The sequence below is a fragment of the Vespula vulgaris genome, chromosome 11 (genome assembly GCF_905475345.1).
Source record: "Vespula vulgaris chromosome 11, iyVesVulg1.1, whole genome shotgun sequence".
NCBI classification, from domain to species: Eukaryota; Metazoa; Arthropoda; class Insecta; order Hymenoptera; family Vespidae; genus Vespula; species Vespula vulgaris.
The window spans coordinates 1881847-1898067 of NC_066596.1; the positions used below are offsets into that span (position 1 = coordinate 1881847).

Sequence of the window (16221 nt, forward strand, 5' to 3'; positions counted from 1 at the left end):
AATAACATTATATTATATATATATATATGTGTAATATGCGAGTACAAGTTGAACATTCTGTTGCTATACCATTTAATATAGCTATCATATATGTATGTTATTATTTAACTTGGTAAAGTACATTTAGTTGAGCATATGCTAAAATAAGATGTATATAGTTCATAAAAAAATATCTAATATATTTTCTGATTACCAGAAAAAATATGGTAGAGCAACCATGATAGTGACACATTCTTTTTCATATGAGTCATATTATTCTTAGTTAATAATTACTTTGTACTTTAATTTATTTATTATATTTTGTATAAATAATGTCAGAAATTTATTCCTACAATGAAATGAGATACTTTCTGAATTTATATTTCTTAAAAATGAACACTATATACAAACACTATATAGATATACATTAAATTTTGTTAAATAAATTATGTTGAATTACCGCTTATAATTATATATATATATATATATATATATATATATATATATATATATATACATACATACACACATATACATACATCAATTATAAGCAATAATTTAATATAATTAAAATGTTAAAATAAAGATGCAACTCTCACATATGACTCACAGAATGTTAATGTGAAAGAGAATCATTCTTTTTAGGGATAATGTATGGTCCAAAAATTATAGATACAATCACTTACCCTGTACTGCTTCCTGTGCTAGCCTTTCTCCGGAAGTACTGGGTTTTGATAATAGATGTCCTAGGAGAGAAAGAACAATATATTACAAAATAAAAAAAAATACAATTGTTACAAATTTAAAAGCAAGAAAAAAGTACTGGGACAACAGTATTTTCGCATATTAATAAAAATGCTTACCAACATCTGCTGGCTGATGTTTACTATCCAAACTATCAGAAACAGATTGATTACTCGTATAAAAAGTTTGAGTAATGTCTGGTTTTTGATCATGATCAGGTGTGTTAGATGGTGTATCTTCTATTCCAATTTTGTTTAATGAACTGTCTCCTATACTTTGTTCTTCATAACTGCAACTACTACCATCTTGTTCCAAATATTCAGGCATTTCTAGCTTTAGATTTGGCATCAAAGGAATTATTTCAACAGGATCTGAACCAGGTATTGTTTGATTATCTGATATCTTATTTTCTGAGTCTTTTCCAGATAATGCATTGCTGACTGTTTTATCCGCATTCGTATTCGTGTTATCACGACATTTTCGTCTTTTTGTAGGTGGAGTTTCAGTTTGCAACTCAACTGCATGATATGGCATGGGTGAAGAAGGTGACTTACTTCTCTTGACATCCATAGTAGATTTTATAGAAGAATTTTGTAGTTGTATTTCTGGTTCATTGGGAATTTCTAAATCATCCTGCAATATAATCAGAAATATAAGCATCTACTTTTTTAACCAGATTATTATTATTATTATTATTATTATTATTATTATTATTATTATTATTATTATTATTATTATTATTATTATTATTATTATTATTATTATTATTATTATTATTATTATTATTATTATTATTATTATTATTATTATTATTATTATTATTATTATTATTATTAGTACTTTTATTCAAAAATATTCAATAGAAATATATTGTATAATATATATTCTTCTTTAAATTGGTCATACTTATACCAACCTCAACCAAACCATCATTATCCTTCCCTGTACCATCAGTGAGACCTTGAACTGCCAGCAATTCTGCTGTTGTTAAGAAACTAGCAAGTTGTTCTTGAACAACATTAACTTCACCTTGATACATAAAATCGACCAAGGCTGCTAAGTCATCAAATTTTACATTACGGAATATTATAACTGGATGTTGACATGGATTTTCCTATTGTACAACAGAGAAATTATATACAAATTGATTATATATAATGAATAATAAATAAAAGATATAAATAACAAAAAATAAAATTATTATTGCAAAATTACCTTAAAAAGATCTCTGAAATATGTGCTACATGCTGATAAGAGCATTTTGTGTGCTCTGATCCGCTTGCCTTCACAGCTTAATGTAACATCAACGAGATCTTCATCTGTCCTTAATGTATCAAAAGCACATGTAATATGTTTTAAATAATTATTCCACCTAAGAGAAAATTGTTGACTGGAACCCATTCTGTTCTATCTAAAAAGAAAATATATTATATTAAATTAAAGATTTAGAAGATATGTATAACTTTTAAAATATAAATTATAAACGGTTTAACATTATATATATATATATATATATATATATATATCATATCTTTTAAAATATAATTGACAAAATTTATGTACATACATATATAATGTATACATATATACATACATATATACATACATATATACATACATATATACATACATATATACATATATGTGTGTATGTGCATATAATCTCTTAAAATATATATAATCCTACTGATCAATCAATGATTGTCACGAACAACTAATACAACACAGATACTGTATGAGTAACAGAATTGTCACTGCATTTTGCATGATCATATTTTTAATTACTCTTACATATACACCCACTCTAACCTGAATTATAATTGTTTGTGACGCCTAACAAAAAAAAAAAAAAAGAAAAAAGAAAAAAGAAAAAAATTCGTTGTCTATACATTCTAAATTTACGTATCTAGATTACATGTACGTATGTATGCGTAATAAATCTAATACCATTTGTTTACGATTAGTTCGTAAAAAGGAATAAAAATGAAAAAGAAAGAAAAGGGGAAAAAACGAAGAAAAAAGAAAAAGTTTCACATATATTCAACAAAAATTAAGAGAATGCCGTTATTTACGCATAAGTCTGTATCTACGGTTGGCCCTCACCTTGCCCGTAAGAATCCAGCAAGCTTCAATACGAGTGGCGATGTGTAGGACCAAAGATTGGGGTCCTCGATATGTGCGACGTGACGGGAAAACTGTCAGCTGCAGTCACGAACTTCACCCCCCTCCCCGAGACGAATAAATATATAAGAATTGCGTATTTTCACGTAAAATGCGCTACTTCCTTTGCATTTCACGAAAAATAAAAACTGTAAACAGTGAGGCAACATAGATTTTCATGGCACTGTAAAGGCATCGTTCTTAGCGCAATGCATAGACACTACTGGCGTCAATCTACTCAACGATTATCGCGTTATATAATTTCATTACGGCTCGATTCAAAATTAATATTTTCTTTCTCTTTCTAACGATTTTCTTATCAACACTTATCAACGAAATGACAGCCGGTGCCCATTTTCCCAACGGAAAACGCGTAAGATGGGCGAAAGAAGCTCCCACTTCCTACAGAAGCCACGCGCGATGTGTGGGGGGTCTCGATAAAACATGACGCTTATAACATCTTCTCATTGGTGCAAAAACTGGACATTGTTTCGACCAATGAAATTGCTCATATTTATATTTTCTCGATTATTTCGTAATATTTGAAATTTAATAAATATTGGAATTATCTAATTATTTAAATAATAATAATAATCCAATCTTTTTCGAATTTTTGAAAATGTCTTTTTTTTTTGACCAATCATATTTAATTCTTAATTATAAAATTGTTTCATTTTGTTCGTGTTTCTTTTTGTTAATATATATGTAGTGTGTGTGTGTGTGTGTGTACGATCTTACAAGACCACTCTAACTAATACTATTTGGTTTCGGATTAAAGAAGTGTGGCAAATATGCAGAGGGCGTTATTTTTCGACGCAAACATTCATGACCTATCGAGATCCATAAGATCAAAGTTTTACAGCATTTTCGAATTTTTAATACTGTTACGTATATTATTACGTATATCTTCTCACTGCCTTAGATCATGTCAAAGAGCAAAATTCAACATCAAGTTGACAATGGTATTGTAGCTGTTAAGAGTAAGGTAATTTGATTTCTACATACCTCTGTAATCAACAATGGAGCTGTTAAGAATGTTTTCTGAGAATATTCAACGACTGTAAAAGTTAGATTTATAGATTAATTAATTTTTATTGCTAATACATTAATATTACTTTTTTTTAATTATCTTTTGGGGATATATATAATATAAATAAAGTGTAACTATTTTATATTCGAAGTACGTTATTTAAAAGGATTATCATGTTCCATGTCATTCCAATTTTACATGACTTTTCATTCGTGTTGATTTTTTATTCGATGTTTATATTTATCTTTTATAATACTTATATGTGTCTTGTAACACTTATAAGATAACAAAAATTACTGTTATTAATAAGAAAGAATAAGAAATAAAATGTACTGTAAAATAAAACAAGATACTTTCATTTAAGTAATTTAGAAATTTAGAAATAGATATAGAATATCACAAAATAAAATGAATAGAAAGTCTAGTGGGTCAACAATGGCTCGTATAACACTAATATGTTATTGAATCTAAAATGTATGTAATCTGACAAAATATATAAGAAAGAATATATAAATAATATCTATATATTTATCATTTTATTATTTTATAGTTTGATGCTGACATTATAAGATTCTCAGTTAGAAGAAATGAGCCTATCAGTTATGAAGATTTTAGAAAACTATTAGCAGAACGTCATGATATTGGTCCTGAATTAAACTTTCTTATTTGGTATACGGATCCAACAGATGGAGATTTACTGCCAATTAACAATGATAACAATTTGGCCAGAGCATTACTTGCTGCAAAGCCACTTCTTAGAATATTCATACAGAGGAAAGGTAAATTTCTATATAATATATTTTTTATTTTTTTTTTTTAATTTCCTTCAATTAATAAACTATAAAAATATTCGTTAGGTGATGGATTGGAAGATATAAATGGATATGGTACAATGAAACCAAAAAATTTAATTTCAAGTATACTTGGTGGTACTCCTGGTAAACCAAAGTCTTTGGCAATATCAAATCCACATGATTTTCGACAGGTAAATTATATTAAGTCTTATAAATTTTTTTTATAAATTTAAGTCTAAATTGCGATTTTAATAAGCATAACATTTAGAAAGGAATATATTGTTGTATAAATAATAGGTATCTGCGATCATTGATGTGGATATATTACCTGAAACTTGTCGCCGTGTTCGACTTTTAAAGCATGGATCAGATAAACCGCTAGGTTTCTATATTAAAGATGGCGAAAGTTTTCGAATATTACCACCATCAGCTGGAGGTGGAATTGAAAAAGTACCAGGTGTCTTTATTAGTAGATTAGTACCAGGTGGTTTAGCAGAAAGCACTGGTCTGTTAGCAGTAAATGATGAAGTATTAGAAGTTAATGGAATAGAAGTTGCTGGAAAAACTCTTGATCAGGTTATAATTCTGATATTTTTTATAATATATAAGTACTTTAAAAATGTATAATATATATATTATATGTATATGTATAACATAAATTGTCATATTGATTAGGTCACGGATATGATGATAGCAAATTCTTCAAACCTTATAATAACAGTTAAACCTGCCAATCAACGAGCTGCTCTTGCAGCACCACGACGTGGTTCCTTTTCACGTAATAGCCAATTATCATCAGGAAGTCATCAGTCAACGCAAAGTGCAGCTACTGGCAGTGATGAAGATGCAGATGAAATTTTAGATTTAACAGGTGTCACACTTCATGATGAGGCAGCAACATCTGTATCTCAACATCATCATTTCCATCAACATCATCATCATCAAAATCATTTCAATCACGACCAGGGTGTTTTGCATCTGTAGATAAAAGGTAAACTAAAAATTGAATTATATTATTTCAAAAGATTAGCATGCATGATATGAAAGTATTGAGGTATATTACTGTCATGAACAGAATTGTATATTTTGTGTGCTCTGTTGTCCTAAATTTATGTATTATTTTATATTATTCTATTATATAATTCATTTGCTATTTCTAATGATAGTAACGAAATTTTAATATTTCCTTGATTCTAAATATTCAATATTTGCTTATATGAAAGATTAAAAAAAGAATCACTCAATGAAACATATAGTATAGATAAATAATATTATTGACAATAAAAGCAGCTAAGTAATTATAAAAACAGTTTTGTATAATATTACCATTTTTATCAAAACTGTTTTTATATATTTTGAATAATAATCTATATATGACAGCTATGAAACTATATTGAAAATTAGAAAATAATATAAGAAAATATTTTTTACACGCAAATGTCTTTCAAAAAAATAAACATTTTTGTAATTTAATAATAGCTTAGCTTTATATATATACAGTCAGGGACAAAAATAAGTCAACAGGTATTGGAAGTAGATAATGATGACATTTAATTGAATTAACATGAATGTTATATACTTAAGTTTTATTTATTATGTATCCTTATAGGATATACTATATACGGGATTATTATTCAATAACTAATTGAAATTCATATTTATATTTTGGTGTAAACAAGTTGTATTTAACGAAAATGTCAGCTATTTGTCAAGAGATAGAAGTATTTACACTTATTTTTATCTCTTGGCAAATAGCTGACATTTTTGCTAAATACGATTTGTTTATACAAAAATGTACATTTGAATTTCAATTAGTTACTGAATAATATATACTACAAAAATACATAATAAATAAAACTTAACTGTATAACTTCATCATTAACTATTTCCAGTACATATTTACTTATTTTTGTCTCTGACTGTATATATGAACAATCGAGGTGATGTATAAAAATTCCTATTTTAAATTAAAGAAAATAAATTCTAAGCAAACACACAAATATTCATTGCTTTTTTGATACATAGCAAGTAAATATAATTAGCATAGTACTTTATAAAATCCATTAGAATATAAATATACATTATAATGAACAGATATCAAATTTACACTTATATCAATTAAAAAGATTAATTTATTATAAAATATTACCATGACATAAAAACAAAGTTAAAGCAATATTATTCAAGAACTATCTTTTTGCTATTTCTATTATTTCATAAATTTTTAAAAAGTGCCTGATTACTATTAAGAAACTAATAGATTTTTCATTTTATTCTAATATCTAATAAAACATAAAATACAATATATATATATATATATATATATATATATATATATATATAAAATATCTACTAATAAAGAAGGTTGTGATATAAAAATAGTAATCAAAGAAAAAAATGTATTGCAAGTGCAAGAATATATATTGTTATGTGTTCCTTAGAATTTGTTTATACTCATTAGAAAGATTTATTACATAAATGCACACGAACTAATTAAAAGGAAATATAAAATAATAAAGAGTAAAACACAAAATATGCAATTCATTTTTATGCATGTCACATCATACTCTCATTCATGTTAATCAGTCATACAAGTATTAGAACTTTAATGATGTACTTAATCATTTGATGCTACTTAAAAAGTAGATCAATATGAGGAAAATTTAAATTTCTTTTTTATAGAAGTACTTAGTTTTACTAAATTATATTTTATAGCATAACTTAGACGATGCAATGGAAAAAGACACTCATAAATATTGGTATTGATTGTATTGTAATAATTTGCTTGCTTTTAAGAATATTTACTTGTATATAATGCAAAAAATTAAATTCAATAATTTAAATTATCATTATGTGTAAAAGAGGTCTTTATATAATAACAGAATTGTAAATAATTGATTATCAACTGGTATACTAATAAAAAACATACAGAGGGAGCATATTTTTAATCAGACAAATAGGTGTACTGTAACAGAGTGGCCTTAAATGTAAATCATTCCAAATATCATTTTTTACATGAATATATTGAATATTATGGGATATCAATACACGCCTATTCGTGTATCTACTCTGTTTATTCTACAACATGTTGAAAGTGTTGAAGTTTTTGAATTTTAATTCCATTTTTATGAATGTTATTTATTATCTAATTGAGAGTTAGGTATGAGCTATAATGTATTGTATAATTAGTAGGCATAAAAATTATGAAACATGGCAAATTAAGAACTTGTGCATATAAAATATCATGTGCTCTTCCATTATTTCCTCATCAATTAAAAAGTAATAGTGTGAATAATATCACATTCCACTTCTTTAGTACAATGGAGCACATATTTCATCACTACAAAAAAAGTATTTTATACATTCGATAAACCAACTTTTTTTTCTTGTTTAGATGTATAAATAAGTAAATTACAAAAATTATATTCAGTGCTTGTTATTCAATTGTTCTTTATTATATTTAAACTTTCACATTTAAACTATATTATTTAATATATAGTGAACATAAGAAGTATTTGTAAAACAATTAATTTCATCTTATTACCTATACAATTACAACATAATAAAGTTTAAGTAAAATTAATTGTTTTTACAAATACTTTTCATGTTCTCCATAAATTTTTGCCATGGATACTCTTTCTACCACTGTAGTATTGAAGGTTTAACATATCATGTATCATATATTATACTCCAGAGAATATAACTTTTATTTACGTTAATAACATTTATAATCATTGTAATTTGAATATAAGCCAGGATATCTTTTAAATAAAATCATGTGAAAATTTTGGTGGACGGATATAGTATATGTATAAAATTATGTGTGTTTATGTACACAGTGTGTCTATAGATGCAATGAGTTATGTTCGATTTGACAAAGAGCAATAAAATAAAATCTTATTTCGTTAATATTATGAAAAAAGTAAATGAGAGGGAATGTAGAAATCTCGTTGCTGAATTATTCTATAAATATACTGTATATGTCATTTAAAGCAAGCACCTTTTGTACTTAATTAGAATATATATTAAAGATGTGAAAGAGTATATAACTTGAAATATAGTCAGTATTCTGATACCATATTACTTAATAGATATTAAGATTTTCATTAAACATATTAGTCATTTGTTATTTGTCATAAAAGCCTTATCATCTTTCGAAATTCTTTTTCATAACAGGAAAAAAGAAATTAATTTACAAAAAGCATTAAATGATTATTACTAATTATAATAATGTAGTTATTTTTAATGACAGCTTATAATAAAATATTTTACTATACTTTATCAAGTTTATTTGTCCTACTGTTGAACGTCGTTTAATCAGTGATTATGTTTTGGTTTGTTGATATAGTTACTATGGTGCACAAACAAACAATGTGACATTTTTAAGATTCTTATTTAATTAATCTTACATAATGAATCGGAATTAACTGTTTCCAAAAAATAACTTTAAATAATTATAGAAGTCAATGGAGAAAAAGATAAAAAGATCACAAATTTTAAATATTAATATATGATAGAGGTAATAGAGAATAAAACATGTCTTATGTAGAGCATGGACCTCGTGTTTTTTTTACCAGTAGACAGAATAATAATATGCCATTGGCTTATGGTGATTATATTGTACCAAAAAAGCGATTAGAGGGTCGTTTAAAAGTGTACGAATCTTGCTCAGATATTAGAGCTTGGAGTTCAAATCCTTTAGAGACCTCACAATATTTTCGTGAACTTGCAGAACATACTACTCCGGTTTGTATTAAACAATCAACATTAGGTATTATTTAAATGCATTATCTTAGATTTTATATATTATGTCTTATTTAATAATATTATCTAAATCATACATTTTATTATTAAATTTCAAATATTTGCTTCTATTATAGTGTGGAAAAATAATACCGTTTAATGTAGTTATTGAGAACATCATAGGTCTAACTTCACAAGCCCAAAATGAACTCCAAATACTTCGTAAAGAACTAAAAAAATATAAATCTCTTAAATTAACAAACGAACAAGAAATACATTTACGAACTTATGTATGTATATTATAGAATGTAAAGATATATTTATTTTCATGCTACTTTATTATAAAAAAACTATAATACTTTACTGTGATATGTTTCTTTTTGAAGGATGACAAAATTATTACAAATTATCAAAAAGAAAAACAAAATAAAAATAAAACCATGGTGAAAGCGTCATTAAAGGAAAACTTAAAAATCGTCAATAAATCTATTTCTTTGCCACATTTAGATTCATATTTATCTATCAGAATTAATTCTGAAAAAAGTATTCAGTATAATGATAGATATTATCGAGGCTTGTCATTGTTCGACCACATAGATTCGTTATCATGCAAAGCTACATATTTATTACCAAAGTTAAGATCAATTTACTTTACCTCAAAAAATGATAATGATAAAAGAAATAAACATTCAAATGCGGAAACGGATATTGTTACAAATTTAGAAAATAAATATACCCAAGTTGGTAAGTCAGTTAAAATAACAAAATAAAATAATAATAAAAATAATAAATGTATAATTCATATAAATAATAATTGAATATATTGATAAGCATGTGTAGAATATGCTGATATGTCTGTGCAAGTGATATGGGATGTTAATGAGACAGAAACTCAGACTGATTGTTTAACAGAGTATACAACATCTAGTGAAACTAAAATATCTTTGAACAGAGTATGTGTATTTGTATCACACTTATATATTTATTTATAATAATAATATAATTATATTATATAGACTGAATCACAAATATCTACATATAAATATGATCATAAAAATAATCATGGAATTAAGAAACGAAAAATAAATACTCCTATGGAAAAATATATTAAAAAAGATTCTTCTATTGAATCTTATCATAGTGAAAGCGAATCTGAATCTACTAGTATAAGCGAAAGCGAATTTGATATTGAATTTTACGAAAAATCTCATAAAGAAATTATTATACAAAAAGATAGTGAAATAATTGCATTAAAAAATGAATTTGGTGTAAGTTAATATTACTATCGTCTATTTTGAACACATCATTAAATTGTACTTTAAAGCTTATTCATTGTTTAGGCAAAAGAAGCTGAAGTTGAAGAATTAAAAGAAATTAATAAAAATTTAGGAATTATGTTAAAGAAGAAGGATGAGAACTTGAATACTTTACGAGGAGGACTTAAAGTAAAATTCAACTTTACTTTATTATTTATAAGAATGTTAATACTTTTTGATTAATCTAATAATTTCGCTTATAGATTTTACAAGAACGTTCTATGAAGTTGAATGAACAGAGAAATAATGAAATAGATGAAATGAAAAAGAAAGTAATAAAAATTATAAATATTACTAATTGCATTATAAAATCAATAATTATTTTCTAGTTATACACGAATACGCGTATAATGGAACGATTAAAAATGGAGCTAAATAAAAAGTATGATGCTTCTTTTTTACAATCACAAGAAATAGAGAAATTACGATTGCATGTTAAAGACACTGCTACTGTACTTGCTGAAAGAGATTCACTTATGGTAATTTATAATGCTCCATGTTTTGAAACATTTTCAAATTTTGACGTTGTATAATAATCACGTCATCATCATTTAAGGAAAAAGTAAAAGAAATGGAACATCTTTCAAAAGAAGCAGAAAATTGTCGACTTGCTCTTGATCAATTAAAAGAAGCTATACGCGAGAAAGACGAATTACAAAAGCAAAATCTTGAACAAAAATGTATACTTAGTGATCAAGAGGATGAAATAAAACGTCTACTGATATTAATACAGCAAACATCGAGTACTCATAACGATCAGCAGGTAAAATTTCTTTCTATGTTTTTTTATCATATATAAGACCATTACTTGCATGTGTATTTAAATATTACAATAATCATAACGTGATAATTATTTAAAAACAGAATAGAATGACCAATATATTGGAAGAGTTACAAACCGAAATAATAGAAAAAGATAATACAATTTCAAAATATGAAGAACAACTTCATTGCATGGAAGAAGAAATTAATAATTTCACAATTAAGTTGAAAAGTAGTTTGAATAATTTAGAAGAATTTAAAATCGCATATGAAGATATTTGTAGTCGTGTAAAATGTGAACACGATACTTGCGAACGAACCAAGCGTACATTATACACTGTAATGGAGGAATTACAAAGATCTAAACTGGAATATAAAGAACCTTTAGAACAAATAGAAAATGTTAAGAAATACTCTAAAGAATCTTTATGTAGTTCTCACTTGAACTATCATTTTATTTCATCCAGTTCAAATTCAGAAGGTATATTAACAATATGAATAAATTGCTCTGAAACATTAAAAAATTAAAATTACGATGTATCTTTCATTTTGGTTTTAGTTGATGAATCAAATATAATGATGTTCAAAAAGATACAAACATCGCAAAAAGATCTACTTGATAACATCCAACTTCATCATGCAGAAACTGAAACTATTAATAATACAGTAATGCATGAATACATTGATTTCGAAAATCATTCGAATAAAGATGCTTCTGAACCTGACTCATGGAATTCAGCAAAAGTAATTTACTTGCTTATAATTATAATTTATTAATTATACCAAAAATATTAAACGATTATAACTCCGTAATATATCTTATATAATATTAAATTATAGACTGAAGTATCAATATTAAGTGCCAATAATAACGCAAATATTGAAAATACGATAGTTGAAGAAGTATCAAGATCGCTTATAAAAATGCAATCTCTTATGAAGCAATTACAGATATATGCTGAGGATGAACGACCATCTTTAATTAAACAAATTCAAAGCCTTTATAAATATTTAATGAACAATAAATCAGTAATCGTGTGGTCACCAGGTATATTTCCTTCATCTTTTAACTCAATATTTTTATAACTTATATGACTATAACTTCATAGATAAGAACACTAAAAGGCAACAGATTTATGAATTATATAATAAATACAAACAAAATTATGAAAAATATAATCCGTGTATAATATCTTCATATAAAGAGTTGCAAAAAGCTTTAATTAATGAGGAATTGTTAAATCTACATGATGAGTACATTGATAAAATTTTTACAACTCAATTTAAACGTTCCATTACAAAAATGAATGAATTATCTACAGCTCTTCAAGGTAAAGCATATTTACTTGAAGAAAATAATATTTGATATATTATATATTCTTAATCAATTATGAAGGTGTTGGAGATGAACATACAAAAATAGTGAAAGAAGTAGTAGAAAAACAACAAAAGATTTTAGAAAAAGATACTGAAATTGCTCAATTAAAAGAAAAGGTTCGAATGGGTGAAGGTGATTGTATAAGACCAGAAAAATCAGAATGGGATGTAATTAAAGAAAATTTCAGAGTCCTTGATATTGAACTTAATGAAAAAAATCAACTGATAAAAGAATTACAGGATACGCTTACATTAAATAATGTAAAATTATCGGCGTATATTACAGAATGTGATGACTTAAAATTTAAGAACAAAAATCTTATTGATAATAAAAATTCATTACTGAAAGAATGTAGTACAAGAAGTGACGAATTGAAAGAAAAATGTGAAGAAATAAATCAATTAGTAAAGCAATTACAAAATTTAAATGAAAGTATAATGATTACAAATAACATGGAAAAAGAAATTGAACAATTAAAAATAAAGTTATTACTACATATTTCGACTATTTTTTTTTCATCCTTTATCTTATATGTATATTTAATTGTTCTTTTATAGGTTGAACTTGTTACAAGAAGAAAATATTAAACTGCGAAAGAAACTTACAGATACAAATGAAATCATTTGGAAGAATAATGAATTAATAAGAGACTTGAAAGATAAACAAGAGGATGATCAACATAATTTTGCATCTAAAGTTCTTAATTACGACACACTGCTAGCAGAAAGACAAAATATAATTAATAATTTAGAAAATACAAACTTGTCCATAAATGAAAGATTAAAAGATGCAGAAAAGAAAATTTTATCATTGAATAAGACAATTACAGAATTAAATGAACATAATAACGAAATGAAAATGTTAGACGTTCTCCACGATGATGTTTCGATAGTCGAAAATAATATAACAAAATTAGAAACCAAATCTTCGAAATATAAATTAGAACTATTAAACTATGAAAACATTAATAAAGAAAATGAACTAAGATTAGCTGCTTTTACAAAAGAAAATCAAATAATACAAAAACATATTGAAATTTTAAAAGAGAAATTATCAGTAAATTTGACGGAAGAAATTATTACTGATGATGAATTGAAATACAAATTGCAGTATCTTCCGAATGAATTATACAACAAAATTATGAATCTTAAAAACAAAGTAAATATATATGATGATGCACAGATAAAATATAATTTACATCAAAATGTGGATAAAGATTCTAAAGGTCGGTATTTCATCTTTCATCAAATTTTATCTATTTCAATAATTATTAATAATATATTTTTATAATATATATATATATATATATATATATATATATACATATATATAATAGTTGAGAAATATAAATCGAAACAAAAAGAAAAAGAGAATACCATAGAGGATCTCTGGAAAATACAGAATTTAATTGATGAAGTTGAAAAAAAGGACTTTGAAATAGAAAATTTTAAGAATCGTGTAGACGATTTATCTCAAGAAAATGATGATCTTTATAAAAAACTGAAGGTTTTTATAAATAATATATTTATAAAATATAATATATTTTATAAAATATGTTATAATGTTTTATAAAATATAATATATAAAATATAATATATCATAATAATGAATATAATATTATATAAATATAATATTAAATATAATATTAATTCATTTTTTGTACATTTATATCAAATATAGTTTCACAAAGAAGATTACGAAGATAAATTAACAATATTAAAAAAAAAATATGATAGCAGTATAAGTGCACTTCATAAAAAACATAAAGAAAATATAGAACATTTAAAAATGAATTTTGAAGAAATTAATGGCGAAAAAATTATTTTTGATTCTGAGAGTTGGTTACAAGTATAATTCAATAACAAATATCTTTTATATATGAATATACGAAATGAAGCATTTAAATGAGAACACACACACACACACACACACATATATATATTTCTCAGAGCAAATTTATACTCTAAGAAAAATTGAATTTAATGAAATATTCTTATTCATTAAAAGAGAATAAAAATTCTCCGATATTAAATGCCTCACGTTGTATATTTATAGTACCGTAAGTTTTTTATATGTTTATTCCGTAAATAATATAAAAATATATATATAATAATTATAGTCATTAAGTATTAAAGAATTAACAAATGTTCACAATCGAATATACTCATTGATGAATAAATTAGACATAAATAATGATCACATCAATCAAAAAACAATACTAAACGTTATTGATAAAGAAGACATGTGCGAAACATTAGATAAATTAACGAATATATGCGACAACGATAAAAAAGGTATGCTTGGATATATTATGTTTTAAAAAATATTAACAAATGATCTTTTATCCATAATTAAAATTATATCTAATAATAAAAGATCCATCGATGGAAACGCAACATAAACAGATAGAACTACAAGAAGAAAAAACACGAATTCTAAACACGCATAATTTAAAGCTAAAACAACATAATTCTTCTAAGACATTACTTAATCTACAGAAATATTCCTTACATAATAAGGATAAAGATGAAATTAAAGAAAAAAATATCTTTCATAATAATGCTTGGGAAAGAACTATGTTCTTTGACCCAATTCCTCATAAAAAGAAATACAAATATAACTTAAATCCAGGGTATGCTTTGTATTTATAAATCATAATATTTCATGTAATAATGCATGCTTATTGAGTATTTGATATAATTATCACTACACATAAATATTTATATTTTAGGTTGCAAGATAACAAAAAATATGCAAATAGAGATATAACATCGATATCTGCTAATAGAGCAACAAAAAAAAATACTGTAAGTTGAAATAATTTGTATAGCGATTAATTTATAGTGTTTAATGTGTAAATTTATATTGTTTATATATTTTAGATCGATTGGCAAAGAAAGAACTTCATTTATCAATGTAGTGTACATCATAAAAAAAGTAATATTTGTTGAGAAAAGTGTAAAGACCATATTCAAAGAATATATGCATTACTTCGATTACTTCAGCAAAATATATACAGAAGACCATACTGATTACTACAATTTAATTATTGACAAAAGTATAACAAGAGTGAAGTTGCAAAAATTTTTTGAAATGCATTTAATTCTTATAATTTTTTAGAAGATATTTTACTTGTTCTGTTATTGTTTGTACAAGCGAGATTATAATAATTGTGATTCCATTGAAAAACATCTTTTTTTATGATAAAGTAATTATTTAATGATTTTACTAAATATTTTATGAAAGAAGTTCATTTTTATAATTTCTGTATATTAAATAAATTTATAATTATAAATGTTGAAAGTAATTTTTATA

General features: G+C 24.9%; 4 protein-coding genes across 7 annotated transcripts in view; 3 read left to right on the forward strand and 1 right to left on the reverse strand.

Moving 5' to 3' along the window:
* Positions 1-3304, reverse strand: part of LOC127067751 (protein bric-a-brac 2-like) — a 31081-nt gene extending 27777 nt beyond the window's left edge. For all 4 annotated transcript variants that reach the window (XM_051003065.1, XM_051003064.1, XM_051003066.1 and 1 more), the window contains exons 1-5: positions 2827-3304; positions 1939-2134; positions 1640-1837; positions 843-1356; positions 666-725 (exon numbers count right to left, since the gene is read on the reverse strand). In XM_051003065.1, coding sequence (XP_050859022.1) covers positions 666-725; positions 843-1356; positions 1640-1837; positions 1939-2124 — 958 coding nt within the window. In that variant the 5' untranslated portion in view covers positions 2125-2134; positions 2827-3304. The remainder of the gene's footprint in view (positions 1-665; positions 726-842; positions 1357-1639; positions 1838-1938; positions 2135-2826) is intronic.
* Positions 3305-3673: 369 nt separating this feature from the next.
* LOC127067797 (partitioning defective protein 6) lies at positions 3674-8145 on the forward strand. The gene is made up of 5 exons (XM_051003140.1): positions 3674-3868; positions 4464-4692; positions 4771-4898; positions 5005-5283; positions 5383-8145. Exons 1-5 carry the CDS (start codon positions 3809-3811, stop codon positions 5689-5691), a joined length of 1005 nt encoding a protein of 334 aa, XP_050859097.1. The 5' UTR covers positions 3674-3808; the 3' UTR covers positions 5692-8145.
* Positions 8146-10024: 1879 nt separating this feature from the next.
* LOC127067793 (hyaluronan mediated motility receptor-like) lies at positions 10025-12894 on the forward strand. The gene is made up of 10 exons (XM_051003131.1): positions 10025-10403; positions 10467-10718; positions 10791-10895; positions 10970-11038; positions 11096-11245; positions 11323-11529; positions 11631-12009; positions 12088-12272; positions 12369-12576; positions 12638-12894. Exons 1-10 carry the CDS (start codon positions 10302-10304, stop codon positions 12892-12894), a joined length of 1914 nt encoding a protein of 637 aa, XP_050859088.1. The 5' UTR covers positions 10025-10301.
* Positions 12893-16075, forward strand: LOC127067796 (uncharacterized). The gene is made up of 8 exons (XM_051003139.1): positions 12893-13390; positions 13464-14131; positions 14243-14412; positions 14587-14754; positions 15026-15200; positions 15283-15538; positions 15638-15713; positions 15789-16075. Exons 1-8 carry the CDS (start codon positions 13029-13031, stop codon positions 15855-15857), a joined length of 1944 nt encoding a protein of 647 aa, XP_050859096.1. The 5' UTR covers positions 12893-13028; the 3' UTR covers positions 15858-16075.
* The last annotated feature ends 146 nt before the right edge of the window (positions 16076-16221 follow it).

Coding starts and splice junctions, on each gene's coding strand:
- LOC127067796 (XM_051003139.1), top strand. CDS start 13,029: ATGGGTGAAGGTGATTGTATAAGACCAGAAAAATCAGAATGGGATGTA. Junction 14,413..14,586: donor ATCTTTATAAAAAACTGAAG/GTTTTTATAAAT, acceptor TATCAAATATAG/TTTCACAAAGAAGATTACGA. Junction 15,539..15,637: donor AAATATAACTTAAATCCAGG/GTATGCTTTGTA, acceptor TTTATATTTTAG/GTTGCAAGATAACAAAAAAT.
- LOC127067793 (XM_051003131.1), top strand. CDS start 10,302: ATGTCTGTGCAAGTGATATGGGATGTTAATGAGACAGAAACTCAGACT. Junction 10,404..10,466: donor CTAAAATATCTTTGAACAGA/GTATGTGTATTT, acceptor TATATTATATAG/ACTGAATCACAAATATCTAC. Junction 12,577..12,637: donor AGTAATCGTGTGGTCACCAG/GTATATTTCCTT, acceptor ATAACTTCATAG/ATAAGAACACTAAAAGGCAA.
- LOC127067797 (XM_051003140.1), top strand. CDS start 3,809: ATGTCAAAGAGCAAAATTCAACATCAAGTTGACAATGGTATTGTAGCT. Junction 4,899..5,004: donor ATCCACATGATTTTCGACAG/GTAAATTATATT, acceptor TATAAATAATAG/GTATCTGCGATCATTGATGT. Junction 5,284..5,382: donor CTGGAAAAACTCTTGATCAG/GTTATAATTCTG, acceptor CATATTGATTAG/GTCACGGATATGATGATAGC.